This window comes from Phyllobates terribilis, unplaced genomic scaffold, assembly GCF_046119375.1.
Source record: "Phyllobates terribilis strain yellow unplaced genomic scaffold, ASM4611937v1 Scaffold_12__6_contigs__length_324123572, whole genome shotgun sequence".
Taxonomy (NCBI): domain Eukaryota; kingdom Metazoa; phylum Chordata; class Amphibia; order Anura; family Dendrobatidae; genus Phyllobates; species Phyllobates terribilis.
The window spans coordinates 71,437,596-71,457,832 of record NW_027362772.1 but is presented as its reverse complement, the minus strand read 5'-3'; the positions used below and the strand labels follow the sequence as shown (position 1 = coordinate 71,457,832).

The following is a 20,237-nucleotide window of genomic DNA, read 5'->3' as shown; positions in this document are numbered from 1 at the left end:
CTTATCCTACACCTGAGGATTTGCAACAGGCTATGCAATTAGCTATACGGGTGGATAGAAGACTGCGTGCTAGGGTTAATGAGAGCAAATCCTCTGCTATGTCAGTTTCTGGTTATGATAATGTGTGTACTAACAGTGGTGAACCGATGGAGATTGGATCGGTGGCACCTCGCTCTCAAGAAAAAGACCGTCGTTTTTCGGAAGGCTTGTGTTTCTATTGCGGAAAATCTGGTCATTTGATTAAAGGCTGTGAGCTTCGTATGAAGAAAGAAAAAAAAATGGTCAGTCACGCCCGTATTGCCTGTTTAAATTCCAAGGGTATATTTTTAGCTGCTTCCACGATTGCTCAGGAAAAATTAATGGAATTTCGGGTGTTTGTTGATTGCGGGTCTACACTGAATGTAATTGATGGGGGATTCGTGGAAAAACTCAATTTAAAACCTGAACCTTTATCATCCCCCATTGCTGTGGTTTCTGTGGATGGCTCCCCTTTGAAGAATATTACTCTCAAGGTCAGTGAATTTCCTCTCACTATTAATGGTGTTCACCATGAGAAATTGGATTTGGTAGTGTTGAATAACTTGCCTTCTCCAGTAATATTGGGTTTGCCCTGGTTAAAATTTCACAATCCTGTACTGGATTGGTCTACCAGTGAAATTAAATCCTGGAGCCATAAATGTTATGACAAGTGTTGTAACGGGCGTATTGCAGCTTTGGATAGGGGAGAATTGCCTGTTCCTATTCAGGATTTTTGGAGAGTTTTTTCTGAGAAAGAATCGCAGGTTTTGCCTCCCCATAGAGACTATGATTGTTCTATTGAATTTGTCCCTGGAGCGATTCTTCCTAAAAGTCGTTTATTTAACCTTACTATTCCTGAGAGGAAGGCTTTGGAGGAATACATACAGACAAGTTTGGCCGCCGGTCACATTAGGCCCTCTAAGTCTCCTGTGGCGGTTGGATTTTTTTTTGTAAAAAAAAAGGACGGCGGTTTACGTCCTTGTCTGGATTTTCGTGAGATTAACAAAATTACGGTACGCAATCCTTACCCACTGCCATTGATTCCTGATCTGTTTAACCAGTTATTGGGGGCCAAGTGGTTCTCTAAAATTGACCTTAAGGGGGCATACAATCTGTTGCGCATGAAGGAGGGTGATGAATGGAAGACTGCTTTTAACACTCCTGTGGGTCATTTTGAGAATCTGGTTATGCCTTTTGGTCTTACTAATGCTCCTGCATTTTTTCAGAATCTGATTAATGACATCCTTAGACCTTTGATCGGTAAAAATGTGGTTGTGTATTTGGATGACATTTTGATTTATTCGCCAGATCTGGAGTCTCATTGGCGGAGCGTGCGTGAGGTATTACAGTTATTAATGGACAATTCGCTTTTTGCTAAGCTGGAGAAATGTGAGTTCGCTGTACAGAGAATTAGTTTTTTGGGCTACATTATCTCCAGCAAAGGTTTTGAGATGGATCCGGTTAAGGTTCAGGCTGTGCAGGAATGGCCTAGGCCTATTGGTTTGAAATCGATACAGAGGTTTTTGGGTTTCGCCAATTACTATAGAAAATTCATAAAAAAATTTTCTAGTATTGTCAAACCTCTGACTGATCTCACCAGGAAAGATGCTGATGCGGTTCAGTGGTCTTCTGAGGCCATTGAAGCTTTTGTGTATCTCAAGGAGAGGTTCACCTCTGCTCCCATCCTTATGCAGCCTGATGTTACTAGGCCGTTTTTGGTTGAGGTTGATGCTTCCTCTGTGGGGGTTGGCGCAGTATTGTCTCAGGATAACGGGGATGGATTACATCCCTGTGCCTTTTTTTCAAAAAATTTTTCGGAGACTGAATTGAATTACGATATTGGTAATCGGGAATTATTGGCTATTAAACTCGCATTTGAACACTGGCGCCACTTCTTGGAAGGTGCGGAATTTCCCGTTCAGGTTCTTACGGATCATAAAAATCTGATATATCTTGATGCTGCCAAGCGCCTGAATGCCCGTCAGGCTAGGTGGGCACTGTTTTTCTCGCGGTTTAATTTCTCCGTTACTTACATCCCTGGTACTAAGAATGTTAAGGCGGATGCCTTGTCTCGCAGTTTTTCTCCCATAGTCGGTGCTGAGAAAGAGGAAAACATTTTACAAGAAGGTGTTGTGATAGCTGCTTTAGACTCCGTTTTGGAAGATGAGATTCTTAAAGCTCAGGAGAATGCCCCATCTAACACTCCTCATGGGAGGTTGTTTGTGCCTGGGACCTTTAGGAGAGATTTGTTTGTTGAGTGTCACGAATCTCAGTTGGCAGGTCATCCCGGAATCTCTGAGACCAAGAGACTGGTGGGTCGCAGTTTTTGGTGGCCTGGATGGCAGAAGGAAGTCATTAAGTGGGTGCGCCAATGTACTATATGTGCTAGATCTAAGTCCTCACATACTCCTGCTGCGGGGTTACTTTGTCCTTTGGAGGTCCCCAGTGCTCCTTGGACACATTTGGCTATGGACTTTATAACTGACCTTCCCCCCTCTGAGGGTTTTACTGTCATCTGGGTGGTCGTGGACCGTTTTAGCAAGATGTGTCACTTGGTTCCCTTCGTCAAACTGCCCTGCGCTAAAACTCTCGCTAAGGCCTTTGTCAAGGAAATTGTCAGACTTCATGGCGTTCCTACTGACATTGTTTCTGAAAGGGGTCCTCAGTTCGTGGCTCGTTTTTGGCGTGCCTTTTGTGACAGGTTGGGAATTCATTTGTCGTTTTCGTCCGGATATCATCCTGAATCTAATGGCCAGACAGAAAGGAAAAACCAGGATGTTGAGCAGTTCTTGCGTTGTTTTGTGGCAGACAATCAAGAGGGGTGGTCTGAGTTTCTGCCACTTGCCGAATTTGCTCTGAACAATCATACATCTTCTTCTGCTGGTTGTTCGCCTTTTTTTTGTTGTTCTGGGAGACATCCATCGTTTGGGTCGTTCTCCAAGTTGGGATCTGCCGTGCCTGAGGAGGAGAATTTTTCCGGTGATTTGGAAAGAGTTTGGACGGATGTGCGTGGTAATCTTCAGGAGGCCAACAGAAAATCTAAGGACTACTTTGATAGGAAACGACAGGAGGTTTTGTTCGCTGTTGGTGACATGGTTTGGTTGTCCTCTAGGAATCTGCGGTTGAGGATTCCTTCTAAGAAATTGGGTCCCAAGTTTGTAGGGCCCTTTAAGGTGCTTCAGGTTGTCAACCAATCTGCTGTTAGGTTGGAGGTTCCTACCTCCTGGAGAATTAATCCGGTCTTTCATGTCTCTCTGTTAAAAAAAGCTGTTGTGTCGGATGGTGACGCCTCTGCCTCTGTTCCTCCGGTGGTGGAGGACGGGGAATATGAAATTTCTCGCATCCTTGACTCTAGACGGTATAGAGGTAGTTTGCAGTATCTTGTGGCCTGGAAAGGTTTCGGACCCGAGGATAACTCTTGGGTGAGGTCAGATGATGTTTCCGCGTCCAGACTTATCAGAGCGTTTCACAGGAGATTTCCTGATAAGCCTGGTCCTAGGGGATCCGGAGGATCCTCTTAGAAGGGGGGGTACTGTTAGAACCTTGCTGTTAGGTTTTTTTTCCTTTGCTGGTCACATGACCTTGTTGGCCTATTTAATCCTGCTCCGCCCTTCTGGCTTTGCTGGACTTCATTGTATATCTACTTTCTAGCTAGCCTGTGCTCTGTATCTAGCTCTGTTAGTTTGCTTGGTCTACGGACCTCTATGTTCTATCTATTTTGTTTGTTCGTCTGTCTGCTACTATTTCTGTTAGGAGGTGTCCCATATTCCTCCCAGTCCTTAGTACTTGTAGGGATTCCCTCCCCACATCTATAGGTCTCCGTACAGACTAGATTAGGACTTTAGCAGGTCTGATCGCAGGATCAGGTTCCCTGTTACATCGTAGGGATTCAGCTGAGTCCTATAGTAGGGACAGATCTCCTCTCTTTCCTTAGCTTTGGTAGCAGAACATAACAATTTTAAAGAAGTTTCTTCTAACTTTTAGCATGTCCTTCAGATATTGCAGGCCTGGAGGAAAAATTGGCGGAAGAGTAAGTCATAAAAATATTTACATATGTAGATTAAGGGGCAATGTGATATTTTCTAGTCTCCCAACAGTACAGGAATTTCTCGGGGAAGATTTTTTTTATTTTTGCAGAAATGCTTCATGAGCTTCAGATATCCCATTCTTGCTCACTGTCCATGGCTGTCATGAGGCAAAGCTTTCATCTCGCTAAAGCAATAAGATTTATTTTGCGTTCATACTGCTTTTGCAAAGCCGACTTGATTACTGTCTCGGTTGAAGATAGTGTAATACCGACCAATGAAGACATCCCCCAAGATCCAAAGAGGTCCGGCTGGGGGTCGGATATCCAATCCCATGAATCCGCTCAGGCATACGGTCTTTCCCATCTTTGATATCTGTACAGACAAGATGTAAAACTATGAATACGATAGTATTAATTAGGCTGGTGGACTGGAGGGTCACCATTTCTAGCTACTCCATCTGCTGTTACTGTTGTCTGCTGTTCTCATCTACTAAAATGGAATCCAGTTTAGTAACCAAAAAGTCAGGGTCTGGGTGGCGTTATGGCTCCGTTATGGACAGAGACACCTGGTGTCTGTATTCTTATCCACACCCTGGTGTCTGTTTTCTCATCCACACCCTGGTGTCTGTTTTCTCATCCACACCCAGTCCACGTATGTTGGGCTACAATATATGTGGGGTCCTTACCTGCAGCACATAGTCTTCTCCAGTAAGATTGTACTGCACTCCTCCCAGGATAAAGGAAATTGTGGGCAGAGATGATAGTCTATCACAGTCAACCATGTACTATTCAAGAGAAAGAAACATCATAAAGAAAATTAATTACATCCATATATAAAAGCCCAAAAGATTCCAATATTAACTATACACAAATGTTTGATAAAAGAAATGCATTTTTTTAGCTGTGACTAGACACATTACATTCAACAATTTTAGGGTCATTCACATGCCAAATTAAATTGACTGGCACATGTCTATAAAAGTGCAGCCACATGTCCCATTACTGTACGACCATATGCCCTGTAACAGTGCCATCCACGTGCCCCATTACAGTGCCGGCTATATGCGTCATAAAAGAGCAGACAAATGCCCGGTAGCAGCATCAGCCACGTGCCTTACAATATGTGGTGTACTATTGCCAGCTACATGCCCTATAACAGTGCCAGTCACATGCCATATAACAGTGCAGCCACATGATCTGTAACAGTGCTAGTGATATTCCCTATAACAGTCCAGCCACATGATCTGTAACAGTGCTAGAGATATTCCCTATAACAGTGCAGCCACATGATCTGTAACAGTGCTAGAGATATTCCCTATAACAGTGCAGCCACATGATCTGTAACAGTGCTAGAGATATTCCCTATAACAGTCCAGCCACATGATCTGTAACAGTGCTAGTGATATTCCCCATAACAGTCCAGCCACATGATCTGTAACAGTGCTAGTGATATTCCCTATAACAGTGCAGCCACATGATCTGTAACAGTGCTAGTGATATTCCCTATAACAGTGCAGCCACATGATCTGTAACAGTGCTAGTGATATTCCCTATAACAGTGCAGCCACATGATCTGTAACAGTGCTAGAGATGTTCCCAATAACAGTCCAGCCACATGATCTGTAACAGTGCTAGTGATATTCCCTATAACAGTGCAGCCACATGATCTGTAATAGTGCTAGTGATATTCCCTATAACAGTGCAGCCACATGATCTGTAACAGTGCTAGAGATATTCCCTATAACAGTGCAGCCACATGATCTGTAACAGTGCTAGAGATATTCCCTATAACAGTGCAGGGACATGATCTGTAACAGTGCTAGAGATATTCCCTATAACAGTGCAGGCACATGATCTGTAACAGTGCTAGAGATATTCCCTATAACAGTGCAGGCACATGATCTGTAATAGTGCTAGAGATATTCCCTATAACAGTGCAGCCACATGATCTGTAACAGTGCTAGAGATATTCCCTATAACAGTGCAGCCACATGATCTGTAACAGTGCTAGAGATATTCCCTATAACAGTGCAGCCATATGATCTGTAACAGTGCTAGTGATATTCCCTATAACAGTGCAGCCACATGATCTGTAACAGTGCTAGTGATATTCCCTATAACAGTGCAGCCACATGATCTGTAACAGTGCTAGTGATATTCCCTGTAACAGTGCAGCCGCATGATCTGTAACAGTGCTAGTGATATTTCCTGTAACAGTGCAGCCACATGTTCTGTAACAGTGCTAGAGATATTCCCTATAACAGTGCAGCCACGTGATCTGTAACAGTGCTAGTGATATTCCCTATAACAGTGCAGCCACATGATCTGTAACAGTGCTAGTGATATTCCCTATAACAGTGCAGCCACATGATCTGTAACAGTGCTAGTGATATTCCCTATAACAGTGAAGCCGTATGATCTGTAACAGTGCTAGTGATATTCACTATAACAGTGCAGCCACATGATCTGTAACAGTGCTAGAGATATTCCCTATAACAGTGCAGCCACATGATCTGTAACAGTGCTTGACCTGGTATGGCCAATATGGTTTCTTACCTGATGGCTTACCTTTTCCCCACCATACCCAGGATCCCGTGATCCCATCCCCAAAATAAAGACGCTACAACCTGTTATTCGTTGGATAAATTTTGGCCACAGCGGCCGTTTATTAACAAACAACAAATAACAATCAAAATAACAATGAATAAATATATATATATATATATATATATATATATGTGGAGGGAGGGTTCTTGGAGTTAATAGATCTGGCTTTTAAATCAACTATAAGAACTCAACCGCCATGTTACCCTCAGCCGTGCACCACCAGCTCGAGGGCACCAAAACTTCCACAGTCCGTAAAAGACTAAACCAACTAAAATGCTCCCGAGGTAAAACCCCGTCCAGAGCCCAGAACCGACTGCCTGATCACCCCCGACTCAATTTAAACGACCTGGAATTTTCCCAATTCCTTCCACCGACAATTCGGTACCAAGTCCAAGAACCCCACCCCCCACGAACAGCCCTGAAACCTTAGGCTCGTGAGTGCCCCAAAACCACCAACACCCTTTCAATCCCCTCCTGTATTGCCAGGGCCCAAAGATTGATACCGATTGCATTCAGATGAACACCGTCCTCCAACCAGAAATTACCAACCCCCGATTCCAACTCAAAGTGCCTAACACATATCCCACTATTCAATGACACAAAACTGGACACGGCCCTATTTAACTTAACTTGTGCCCTATTTATCCCTTTTACCGATCTGGGCGCCCGCCATTTTTTCCTAGGCACTTAATCTGACCAAACCGTCAGCACCCCCGGAAACGAAGACCACAACCTCAAAATATCAAAACGGATATCCCGAATTAATTCCCTCACGGGCCTAGCCCCCAAATCGTTCCCCCCCATATGTACAACCAGAATATTAGGTGTTCTGTCCAATCTAGCCGCTTTGTGAAACTCCGACATAAACCGGCTCCATACCATCCCCCTAAAGCCTGATAACCAATTGTTCCCTTGGAAAGCCCAATTGCCTACCGTCACGCCTTATGTCAGCACGCAGCGCCCCCCAATGCACATACGAATGTCCGAAAATCCAGGCTAACAAGGGAACGCCACCTAAAAGAATAATAATAAGCAAGCATATTCAACAACTCGCAAATAACACAGTCCTGCGGTATTTAACGCCGAACATACGTCAAATAACGGTCCGAACTCCACCTGCCAATCCACTTTATCACCTCCGCCCCCAAGCCGCGCCTATCAGCCTCAGAAGCTGCGCCAATCCTGAAAGAATGTGAACCATAAACACCTGGGCTAAGGCCCAACTCCTGCACCCCCTTTTTTAGGACCGCTATAAATTGAAAACGGGAAAGAAATGCCCCGTCGCAATGACGTAATAATGGGCCGGATCTACCTGACCACACTTGCCAATAAGCCTCCAAGCACCTTCTTGGACACATCAGAGCCCCGTCCACTATGCCCAACACAACGCGCTTGCCTCTACCCAACTGATCAGTCTTTGCACATCTAATCCAAAAATCGATACCCCAGGCCCAGCAACTCATGTCTTCGGCTAATAAACCTCCCGCCCTATTCCTGCTGGGGGCGACCAACTCGCCTATTCTCATCGCTCCGAAAAAGGCTAAGGAAAAAGCTAACTTAAACAGAGCCGACTCGAAAGTAGAACAACAAATCCTCTCCAAAACATGACCTAACCTTTCCAACATACTAAACGTGACTGGCCTACGCTTATCCAAACTTTTGCTACCTTTTCGAAAACCTCTAAGTGCCTGCTTGACTGAAAATTATTTCGTAACATCAGACAATCCTTGCAATTTGAAACCGAATGCAAGCCCAGCAACAAATTTACTGATTCTGGATGCCAACCACCCTAACTCTGCAGCCTTACCCACAAGAAACAAGACCGCCAGTGTCCTATCTTCGTCACTCTCTACCGCCCCCCACTGGGACACCCAGCTTTGCCATACTCGCCACGATGCCTCATAAGAAGACCAGGTCGAACTCGCAACTGACTCCTGGATCAATCTTCCAGCTCGTCCGTAATCATCTGCCACAACTGCGAAGGGCATTCGACTCCTGCGACTTCTGCCTCCGGTGCCAGTACCCGAAAACGCTCCCACTGGAAACGAGACAAAGCATCCGCTATAGAATTTTGCACACATGTACTGCTGAAATCCATGCATTCAACTCCAAACACCATAGTACAAGTTCCCTGACCAGCTTAATAACTGGAGGAGACGAGGCCGACAAGCTGTTAATCACCGCCACCACACCCATATTATCACAGTGGAACCTAACTCTCCGATTCAAGAAGAACTCCCCCCAAATCGAGACTGAGACTACAATTGGGAATAACTCCAACAGAGCAAGATTCTTTGTAAAACCCTTCTCCTTCCATGAATCACGCCATTTTCCAACGCTCCATTTCCCTTTACAAAAAAAACCACAGCCAGCACTGCCTGCAGCGTCCGTGTAAATCTCGCAATCAAAGCTGTCCAAAAACTCCTGTTGAATCAATGACCTGCCATTGTAATTGTCCAAAAAACGCTTCCACACCAACAAATCCTCCCTGTGCTCTCTATTCAAACGAATGAAATGATGAGATGCCCGCACGCCGGCGGTCGCCCTTGACAGCCTACGACAAAATATTCTGCCCATAGGCATAATCCTACAAGCAAAGTTCAATCTCCCAAGCAGCGACTGCAGTTCCTTCAATGTCACCTTGCGCAACTTACCGATTCGCTCAACCTCCTGCCTGAGCAATGACAATTTATCCTCAGGCAATCGGCACTCCATTCGTTCCGCATCAATTAGTATTCCCAAAAAACTCAAAACGGTACAAGGACCTTCTGTTTTTTCTTTAGCCAAAGGAACACCAAAACGTTCCGCAACCCACACCATGGCTGCTAACAAATTACCACAAACAAACGAATCTGGGGGACCTATGAACAAAAAGTCGTCCAGGTAATGAATGACGGACTGCACCCCCGCAACATCCCTGACCACCCATTCCAGAAAAGTACTGAAAGTTTCAAACAATGAACATGAAATCGAACAACCCATAGGCAAAAGCCTATCCAGATAATAACCTTTGTTCCAAAAACAACCCAATAACGGAATGCTAGCCGGGTGAACCGGAAGTAACCGAAAAGCTGATTCAATGTCGGTTTTTGCTAACAATGACCCCCGCCCGTACCGCCGCACCCAAGACACCACCGCATCAAATGATGTATATTCAACCGAACATAATTCTGGCGCGATACCGTCATTGACCGAAAAACCTTTTGGATAAGACAAATGCTGAATCAAACGAAATTTATTCGGCTCCTTCTTAGGAACTACCCCCAAGGGAGAAATGATCACCCCTTCAACCGGTAGACTATCAAATGGTCCAGCCATAAGACCTAACTCCACCTCCTTCGACAACTTAACACTAACAACCTCTGGATGCAGCAAAGCAGACCTCAAATTCTTAATAGAGAAAGGGACTTTGTGATCCGGTAGCGGGATCCTGAAACCTTCCAAAAACCCATTCCTAATAATAGTAGACTTCAATTGATCAGGATACCTACTTAGAAAGGGGGCCATCCCTAGCAGATTCACTGGAGTCACCCCCTTGACCGGCACCCATAGGCAGCTTTCCTTTCCCTTTTTTAAAGCATTTTGCGGCCCCATGGGAGATCCCATTGCAATGGGAACAAACATGTTTGAACTTACAGCTGTTCCCGTATTTGCACTGGCCGTCATTAAATTGCCAGCACGTTCCAGACTTCTCTTTTCCTCCCTGTGCTCCCTGACTACCTCCCCCCTGTCCTGACGGTTGACTCCCGCTTCCTCCGCTCCCATGAAAGGACTGCCCGTACCTAGCAGGGGCCATGACTTTCAACCAAAGGCCAATATCCTTCTGGTCCCACTTAATCTCTGGCCGCACCGCCTTCCTCCGCCTGAATTGCTCGTCGTACCTCAGCCATGTCTGTCCCTCGTACGTACGATGCGCTTCCCCAATAGTATCTAAATAACAGAATAAACCTGAGCAATTCTCAGGAAACTTTTCCCCAATGACCCCGGCCAATATAGCAAACGCTTGAAGCCAATTTACAAATGTCTGAGGGATCAAGCGCCACCTGCGCTTCTCCTTCTCCTCCTTTTTGCTATCATCCTTCTTCCCTTTGTCTAAATTAAACTTCTCCAAGGGAAGGAGGGAGAAAATTTTGACATACTCATCGCGCCAAATTTTCTCCTTCACCACTTTTTTTCAAATTCAAGTTTTTTTATTTTTTGTGTTGAAAAAGTACAAGAAGATACAATATACATAGTAAAAGGGGTAACGTAACTATAAATCTATGCATAACTACAGTACATTGGGGGGGTACAGGGAGGGTTTTCCATCAATATCCAGATCAAGCATGTATTTTTCCATATGAAAGATAGAGAGAGAGGGAGCGGACCACAGCAGACCACCAATCAATAGAGTGTGATTATGATCTTTGTTGTGACGACATCCCGGATAACTTTAGTTGGGGGCTAGATGGTAGGCGTCAGAGTTTTGGAAATCCATCCAATCCCTCCAAGTCACACAGTGTCTATCAACATCAGCCGGTGAGATGGCAATCAGATGCTCCATCCTATTAAGGAGGGAGATCTCCGCAAACCATTCCTCCACAGTGGGTGGGTCTCTGCTTTTCCAGTGTCGTGGAATGACATTCTTAGCTGCCTGTATTAGGTAGCCTATTGATGACCTTTTATAACTACGTTTACTTATTGGTAACATTGATAAAAGGAGGGCTTCTGGCGTATTAAGGATAGTCAAACCAGTTATTTTCTCAATCATGGGAACCACCCTTGCCCAAAATGCATTTATTATAGGGCACCCCCACCATATGTGTGACATTGTCCCTTCCCCCTCCCCACATCTCCAACATCTGTCTGAGACCACTGGGTACCATCTATGAAGGACTGCTGGTACCCGGTACCATCTAGAGATAATTTTGAAGGAGGTTTCCTGAGCTCTGGACCCTATTGAGGTTTTATGTGTTAGGAAGAAACATTTATCCCATTGTGAGTCAGAGAAGGACTTCCCCAGTTCCCTTTCCCATGCACCGCAGAATCCTGGCCTATTGTCAGCTACCTGGGCAATGAGGAGATTATACAGTAGGGAGATGGAGTGTGTAGGGGGTGACAATGATAGGCACAATTTTTCAAAGTTTGTGAGATCTCTATGAAGATGTGTGTGCTTCTTCACAGTTGAATAGAAGTGTTGTAATTGACTATATTCAAAATTAGCCTTCGGGGAAGTGGCTCTTCCCTGTAACAAGTCATTGAGGGGGAGCAGCGAAGTGTTGGAGATGACATGAGAAAAGAATATCGGATGGGATTTGTTTGAACCGAGAAATCTATTTGCAGATAGTCCTGGTGGGAAATCCGGATTATCTGAAATCGGGAGCAAGGGGCCCTGGGGGTCGATTAAGGATAAGCTTTTTTTATGGGATCTCAAAGCCGGTGCAGTGGCATAAGTACTATATGACATAAGGCCAAGAGAGGGGACAGTTAAATGGGCGCACCATGGGAGAGTGGTAAGAGCTTTAGGACAAATGGATTGAGCTATTTTGACCCATAACTTCCCCTCCGAATGATGGAAGAAGTCCAGGATTCTAGCGTGTACTGCTGCCATGTAATACCTTCTACAATCCGGAAGGCTAAGGCCCCCCTTTTGTTTGTGTCTGATCAGAACATCTCCCCGAATGCGTGGACGCCCACTTGCCCAGATAAATCTGCAAAAGCTACTGCGCAATCTTTTCCAAAAATTTGAGGGAATTACCACGGGAATGGTTTGGAAGAGGTATAAGAGTTTAGGTAGGACGTTCATTTTTAGTATATTTATTCTGCCGAACCAGGAAAAATCCTTCACCGTCCAAGAAGTAAGATCTCTATGGAGTTGTTCAATAAAGGGCCCAAAATTAAGATAAAATAGACGGGAGAGGTCTCTATGAATACGAATTCCTAAGTATTTGATACCCTGTGAGGGCCAGGCAAAGGGAAAGTTGAACCGGATGGAATCCTGTATGGATTTGGGGAGGGAAACACCGAGGGCCTCAGACTTCGCTGCATTGATTTTAAAATTTGACCATGTACCAAAGTGATCTATTTCAGCCATAACAGCAGGGATGGATATATGTGATTGAGTGATATATACTAGGACATCATCAGCAAATAGAGAGCACTTGTACTCGGTGCCTCCCACCCCAATCCCCCTAATATTGGGATTATCGCGGATTGATGAGAGCAGGTGCTCCATCACTAGGATGTATAACAGAGGGGACAGAGGACATCCCTGTCTTGTCCCATTGGTTATTATGAAAGGTGATGATAATGTTCCATTTATCTTCAGCCTAGCTGACGGATTGCGATACAGGGCCATGATTTTGGCTATAAAAGGGTCCCCTACCCCAAGCTTTTTAAGAGAGTAATATATGGCGTGCCAGGAGACTCTATCGAATGCTTTCTCAGCATCCAAAGAGAGTATCAGTAGAGGGATACCTCTTGATTGGGCATGATGAATAATGTCAATTGTCTTTAAAGTGTTGTCCCGAGCTTCCCGCCCAGGGAGGAATCCCACCTGATCCAAGTGTATGTGTGCGGTTAAGAAAGGTTGCAGCCTATTCACCAATATTTTCGCGTAGATCTTCAGATCCACGTTCAGCAGAGAGATTGGTCTATAGCTAGAACATAAGTGTGGGTCCCCACCCTTTTTTGGGAGAACAGTGATATGTGCCTCTGTAGTTTGGGGAGGGAAGGGGTTTGTGCAGGATGCGTGATTAAATCCTCCCAGCAGGAGAGGTGAAAGGAGCGGAAGGAATGTTTTATAGAATTTGACTGTATATCGATCTGGGTCTGGACTTTTTCCACTCGCTAACGACTGGGTAGCTAACTGCAATTCGGACTCTGTTAAGGGTTCATCTAGAGATGTGGCGGGAGACATTTTTAAAGGGTTCTGTGCTTGTGTTTCAGGCGTGTCGGTCTCAATCAAGGAAGTATTAACAGGGGATGTGTTGTTTGGTATACCATCGAGATTGTATAGTTGAGTATAATATTTATGGAATTCAGTTGTAATATCTTCCGTTTTGTTTAGCATTTGACCCGAGTTGTCTTTTATTTTTGGGATGTGATTTTGGGCTTGTTGGGATTTTAGAGCTCTCGCTAGCATGTGTCCACATTTATTGCTATATTCATAGAACTTACTGCTACAGACCTGGAGATAGCGTCTATATCCCAAGTCTAATAGTTTTTTGGCTTCCTGTCTGGCTGCTAATAGGTCTCGGAGTGTTGCTGTGGAGAGGGCATGTTTGTGGGCTACCTCAAGGGTTTCTACTTTACGCAGAGCGAGATTGAGGTTATGTGCCTTCTCTCGCTTCAATCGGGAACCATGTTTAATAAATAGACCCCTAAGAATGCATTTCAGTGCCTCCCATTTGATTGTGGGGGGAGATACGTCAAATTTGTGGTCTTCCTCAAAGTTTGATATTGTGTTGGTTACATTCTGGGTGTACACCGGGTCCAGTAACAAGGATTCGTTTAGTTTCCACGACCCTGAAAGCTTGGGTAGATTGGGAATAACGAGAGAACAGAATATGGGAGCATGGTCAGACCAAAGCATAGTCCCTATCTCCGTCTCCGGCTGCCAAGATAGGGCTCGGTGTCTTCACCACTTTTTTTAAATGTGCCCCCAGCGGCCCCTCGAAGCACACATAAACCTCACCCTTTGCCCTGTCATCCAGCTTCACCGTATCCCCCTTGTCTTTTTCCGTCTGAACCGACACTGAAACACCCGTAGATGCTAATTCTGTGCCCGCCGCAGTCCCAACCACACCATAACTAGACTGTGGCAATACATCCTGACCTGGCAACCAGGCTCCTACGGGGGATGCCCTTGACCCGCCCGCCGCCCCACCCTCCATTCTTAACAAAATCTGTGACATACTATGCAAGATATCCCAAATCCCTGATACCTCTGCACCCCCGGAACCACCTAAAGTCCTCCCCCCTGGCCCTGCAACCTGACCACTACCTTCCCCAAGCAATGCTGCCCCTGTGGGCGACAAACCAGACATAGAATCATACTCACGCCGCTGCGCAGGTGCTGTGTCCCCGCCAGCCGGAAATCCTGAGTCCTGACGATCTCTCCCTCCGTCACTGGTCGCCGCTGGAATCGGATCCTTCCGAATCAGTTCGCTGCTCAAGTCCCGCGCCCCTGGCCTCCACGTCACGAGGGGGGACCTAAACAGTCACGGACGCTGCAGATGGGCTTCTCACCGAGGATTGCCTCCCGCCGGACCTCCTTGCACTCCTGGATGCAGCTCTGGGCCTCCTCCGACTTCCAGATCCAGACACAGGGGCCTGGTCCGCTCCGACTGGACGAACACTGCTGGCCAAAGCGGTCCCGCTGCCTGCCTCCACCTCCACTCCTCGTCTTCCACATGTTACAGGTCATGCGGCTGAACTGTTACAGGTAATATCACTAGCACTGTTACAGATCATGCGGCTGCACTGTTATAGGGAATATCACTAGCACTGCTACAGATTATGTGGCTGCACTGTTACAAGGAATATGACTAGCACTGTTACAGATCACGTGGCTGCACTGCTATAGAGAATATCACTAGCACTGTTACAGATCATGTGGCTGCACTGTTACAGGGAATATCACTAGCACTGTTACAGATCATGCGGCTGCACTTTTCCGGCGCGGGCCGCGCTCGTCGTTGTGCAGAACCAACAGACCGGCTGGGAGGATTCCTGCCGGGGGGAGCGTGGCGGGCAGGGACTGCACCATCACGCTCGTCTCCCGCAGGGTCCCTGGAGGGGCTCCGGAGCCTGCGCCTGTTGCGCGTGGCTACCTCCGGTGACATTCTCTCCGGGGGCCTGGTCCTCCTGCTTCTTCTCCCCGCTCCTGATGGCGCCCCCTATAACAGTGCAGCCGCATGATCTGTAACAGTGCTAGAAATATTCCCTAAAACAGTGAAGCTGTATGATCTGTAACAGCACTAGTGATATTCCCTATAACAGTGAAGCCGTATGATCTGTAACAGTACTAGTGATATTCCCTATAACAGTGAAGCCGTATGATCTGTAACAGTGCTAGTGATATTCCCTATAACAGTGCACCCACATGATCTGTAACAGTGTTAGTGATATTCCCTATAACAGTGCAGCCAATGATCTGTAACAGTGCTAGAGATATTCCCTAAAACAGTGAAGCCGTATGATCTGTAACAGTACTAGTGATATTCCCTATAACAGTGAAGCCGTATGATCTGTAACAGTACTAGTGATATTCCCTATAACAGTGAAGCCGTATGATCTGTAACAGTGCTAGTGATATTCTCTATAGCAGTGCAGCCACATGATCTGTAACAGTGCTAGTGATATTTCCTGTAACAGTGCAGCCACAAGATCTGTAACAGTGCTAGTGATATTCCCTATAACAGTGCAGCCACATGATCTGTAACAGTGCTAGTGATATTCCCTATAACAGTGCAGCCACATGATCTGTAACAGTGCTAGTGATATTCCCTATAATAGTGAAGCCACATGATCTGTAACAGTGCTAGAGATATTCCCTATAACAGTGCAGCCACATGATCTGTAACAGTGCTAGTGATATTCTCCATAACAGTGCAGCCACATGATCTGTAACAGTGCTAGTGATATTCCCTATAACAGTGCAGCCACATGATCTGTAACAGTGCTAGTGATATTCCCTATAACAGTGCAGCCACATGATCTGTAACAGTGCTAGTGATATTCCCTATAATAGTGAAGCCACATGATCTGTAACAGTGCTAGAGATATTCCCTATAACAGTGCAGCCACATGATCTGTAACAGTGCTAGTGATATTCCCTATAACAGTGCAGCCACACTCCTTTGAAAATGTACATCAAATTGTCTGTGAAGTTCTCAAGATAAAATGAGCAGTTTACGAGTCCAGTTTAAACTGTAAAGGATTATAGAGCCAGTCTGCAATGAATTTTCAAAGTAAGTACACCAATCTCATCAGGTATATGAGATCTATTTAATAATTTTGGCAGCATACATTGCGGAATCTGGTGATCGATCCACTTTAAAATCTTTAATTTAAATGATAACACGGAGGATTATTATTTCTATGCTCCATTATAGGAAGACAAAATGAATGGCCTGAAGGGCGGAATAAGATCATCTCTCACCTCGCCATTGAACAGTGGAAGTGCTCCTATAGCCACGTGAAGTGCTCTGATTTCTGCGGCTGGACCTGTAATCAAAGACGTCCCGGTGTCCACTATGGCCTGGCAGCCTCCTTTACAGAGGATCAGTTGGCTTCCAACTCGGACTCTAAAGAGGGAAAAAAATGTGAACTTTCTTCAAATCCCAGGTTCTTGATTTTACAGGACATTTGCTCATTTTTCTTCCTATAGATGCAATGTAGGGACGGAAAAGGGGATTTTATTTTGCCTAAATAGGTTCAAAATTAAGTGCTGATTAATTTCTTAATTTTAATTCAGTTTTGATGTAGTCCTAAATCTGCTTGCAAGATGGTTTTTGAGAAGAGAGATAAGGGTTACAGAGCTTTCTGATGCATTCACTGTTTGTATGATACGCCTGTGATACGTAGAGGATGTAGAAGCCAAACGGTCCAATGTTTGTTTGTTTTTAAACCCTAATACAAAGAAGCATCACTGAAAAAAACACATGCATTTAAGTAAAAAATGCTACCAAATGTCCATATTCTTTAAACAGAATGTGTCAGCGAAAAAAAAAAAAATATTTATATGTATCCAGTGTTAATCTGCAGGTAAATGCCCCCCTTTTTGCTGAAAAGTTCATTTAAAGTGAATGTGTCATCAGAAAATGTAACCAGTCATTGTGATCCTGCCTCTGGTGATAAGGAGTCTGCTGAAAACTCTTACTGAAAGGATAGGTCTAAAAAAGCCCCATTGACCAGTGTGACAATTGCAATACTTCTAATTTGATTTATTTTAATATAGTCAAAAATTGCCAAAAAGATTTTTAAATACATGTAACACAAAAACCTGACATAAAGAGTAGGTCATTTAATGATGACAGCTTTCCTTTAAAAGTGGATTTTTTTGTGTAAGAAATAATGACTGGAATGAATAACCACTTACTCGTCAGTCTTGATTTGCCAGAAAGCCATGCGCGTTACATTCAAGTAATGGACGTCCCCTGTGTAGTATTTAGAGTCTGTACCTCCAAGTAAAAGTTCACCTCCAACCGGAGCAGTAGGATCTCTTAAAAAAAATGGAAGCATAATGTATCAGTGTGTTTCAGGACTGGAAAGTTGTGCAATAAGTTGTATCTTAAACTTTAATTAAAGGGAATCTGTTTGCAGGTTTTTGCTATTTAGTCTGAGAGAAGTAAAATGTAGGGGTAGAGACCCTGATTCCAGCGATGTGTTATTTGTTCAGGAACCGGCTGTAGTTTTAATACAATCAATGTTTTATCAGCAGGACTAGGCGTCATGTGCACAGCAGTCCAGCTAATCTCTGTAACCCCGCCTTCAACACTGATTGGCTGTTTGCTGACAGTGCACACAGGAAGTTACCAATCAGTGTTGTGGTCGGGGTTATACACAGCTCAGCATTCTGACCACTGCTACATGTACAGTAGAGAAAATCGGGATTGTATCAAAACCTATTTCCTTATTCCAATAATCCTAGATTTAGAAAATTGTTGTTTGTCACTTGGCGCATAATATCTGTCGTTTTACAGGTAAATTTGGTGCAGAATTTCCAATAAACACTGACACCCTATGCTCAGGTCTCATCATTTTGGCTGCAGCCAATCACATGGCTGGAGCCAATCACATGGTAGATTGCATGAGCTGCTGAGCTCATTGATTGGCTACAGTGGTGATGTGTGCAGCCACAACACCAAGATTCGAGCAGCGGTGGAGAGCCAGTGCCGGACCCAGGGAGGATTAGTATCTGCTCTGTTTATTATTTTATGTATATTAAAGTATTTGGGGTCCACGTTCCCAAAAGTGAAAATCCCCTTGAAATCATTCTATTGCCTTGTACTCCCTGCAGAGCAGCAAAGGGATACTCTGCTCAAGTTCGCCATTGCACCGGCGGAGCATAAATTACAAAGCAAGGGCGTATCTGAGACTTTGGAGGGGCATGGGTTGGGGGCTATTAATTAGAAGGGGCATGGCTTGGGGGCTATCAATTAAGGTGAAATTAAGGGTTTGAAGACCGGACTAGTCAGGATAGCAGTGCCACCCCCTGACTCTGTGTCATTGTCATAGACAGAGGGCAAATCCCTGCAGATTAATACCCTAGCCAACGCAGCACCCTAGCATCCCGCATTGGGGGCACCAGTCTCTCCGGCCCCCTCCTAGCTGAGCACTTGCTTTAGGACTATCCTTGAAATGATATCTTACAATTTACAGTGACATTGCAATACATCCATATCTATAATAGCCGGAACCAATGCGTGCCAAGAGAAAATAAATGCCACTGCCAGCTGCCAGCCAGGGAAGCCATCACTTGTGCGGAGAGTTTACACCGTGAATGCAGATGGAAAGCCTCAGACATTTTCTACACGTCTTATATTAGCCGAGGTTTCTTACCCATTGAGTGTTTGTGTGTATAGTACTAATTACTAACGACGACTGTCATAAATTCATTAGTAACATTTATTCAGATGGCGCAGGACTAATGATGGGATATCGTTGCATAGATCCATCCTTATGTAACATGCAGTATATGGATTTTCCTATCACAGCGTCTCTCTCTCTTTCTCTCCTTAACTCCCTGAACTTGTGCCAAGCTGATTAATACCAGCCAATACGTTATTATATCCTTACTGGCCCAGACTCAGAGAACAGCAGGTACATTGACTGCGACTGAGAACTGGCATCCGCAACTTCCTATTCAAGTAGGAATGCTGAAATAATAGAGAAATAGTTTATTAGATAAGCATAAAATGACCACATTCACACTGCTCGTGGGAACGACTGCTTCCTGATAATCGGCCTGTCTAAACAGGCCCCCAATCACCCGACAAATGAGCAAAAGGCTCATTACTAAGGAGAAATGATAATCTACGCGCACAGAACGATCATATTAATGAAATGTAATTAATATTTCCTACAAAAGTCTTAGTTGGTGATGACAGCTTGAAGACGTCTCCTGTATGGAGAAACTAGTCGCAGGCATTGCTCGGCTGTGATTTTGGCCCATTCTTCCACACACACACTCTTCACATCCTGAAGGTCCCGTGAACGCCTTCTATGAACTCTGAACTTTAGTTCCTTCGATATATTTTCTATTGGATTCAGGTGCGGTGATTGGCTCGGACATTCTAGCAGCTTTATTTTCTTTCTCTGAAACCAATTGAGAGTTTTCTTGGCTGTGTGTTTGGGATCATTGTCTTGTTGAAATGTCCACTCTCGTTTCATCTTCATCATCCTAGTAGATGGCAGCAGATTTTTATCAAGAATGTCTCTTTACATTTTTCCATTCATCCTTCCTTCAATAACATGAAGTTTGCCAGTGCCATATGCAGAAAAACAGCCCACACCATGATGTTCCCACCTGCAAACTTCACTGTTGGTATGATGTTTTTGGGGTGATATGCAGTGCCTTTTGGCCTCCAAACATGGTGTT

At 44.8% G+C, this 20,237-nt stretch overlaps 1 protein-coding gene and 1 long non-coding RNA gene across 2 annotated transcripts in view; one reads left to right on the top strand and one right to left on the bottom strand.

The window, feature by feature from the left end:
• The window catches only part of LOC141172105 (uncharacterized), a 98,806-nt gene extending 80,535 nt beyond the window's left edge, over positions 1–18,271 (top strand). The window contains exon 4 of the long non-coding RNA XR_012252420.1: positions 16,750–18,271. This is a non-coding gene — a long non-coding RNA (uncharacterized lncRNA). The remainder of the gene's footprint in view (positions 1–16,749) is intronic.
• LOC141172104 (cathepsin D-like) overlaps positions 2,938–20,237 on the bottom strand; it is a 56,481-nt gene continuing 39,181 nt past the window's right edge. The window contains exons 6-9 of the mRNA XM_073655959.1: positions 17,736–17,858; positions 16,797–16,941; positions 4,732–4,830; positions 2,938–4,418 (exon numbers count right to left, since the gene is read on the bottom strand). Of these exons, the coding sequence (XP_073512060.1) occupies positions 4,257–4,418; positions 4,732–4,830; positions 16,797–16,941; positions 17,736–17,858 (529 nt within the window). The 3' untranslated portion in view covers positions 2,938–4,256. The remainder of the gene's footprint in view (positions 4,419–4,731; positions 4,831–16,796; positions 16,942–17,735; positions 17,859–20,237) is intronic.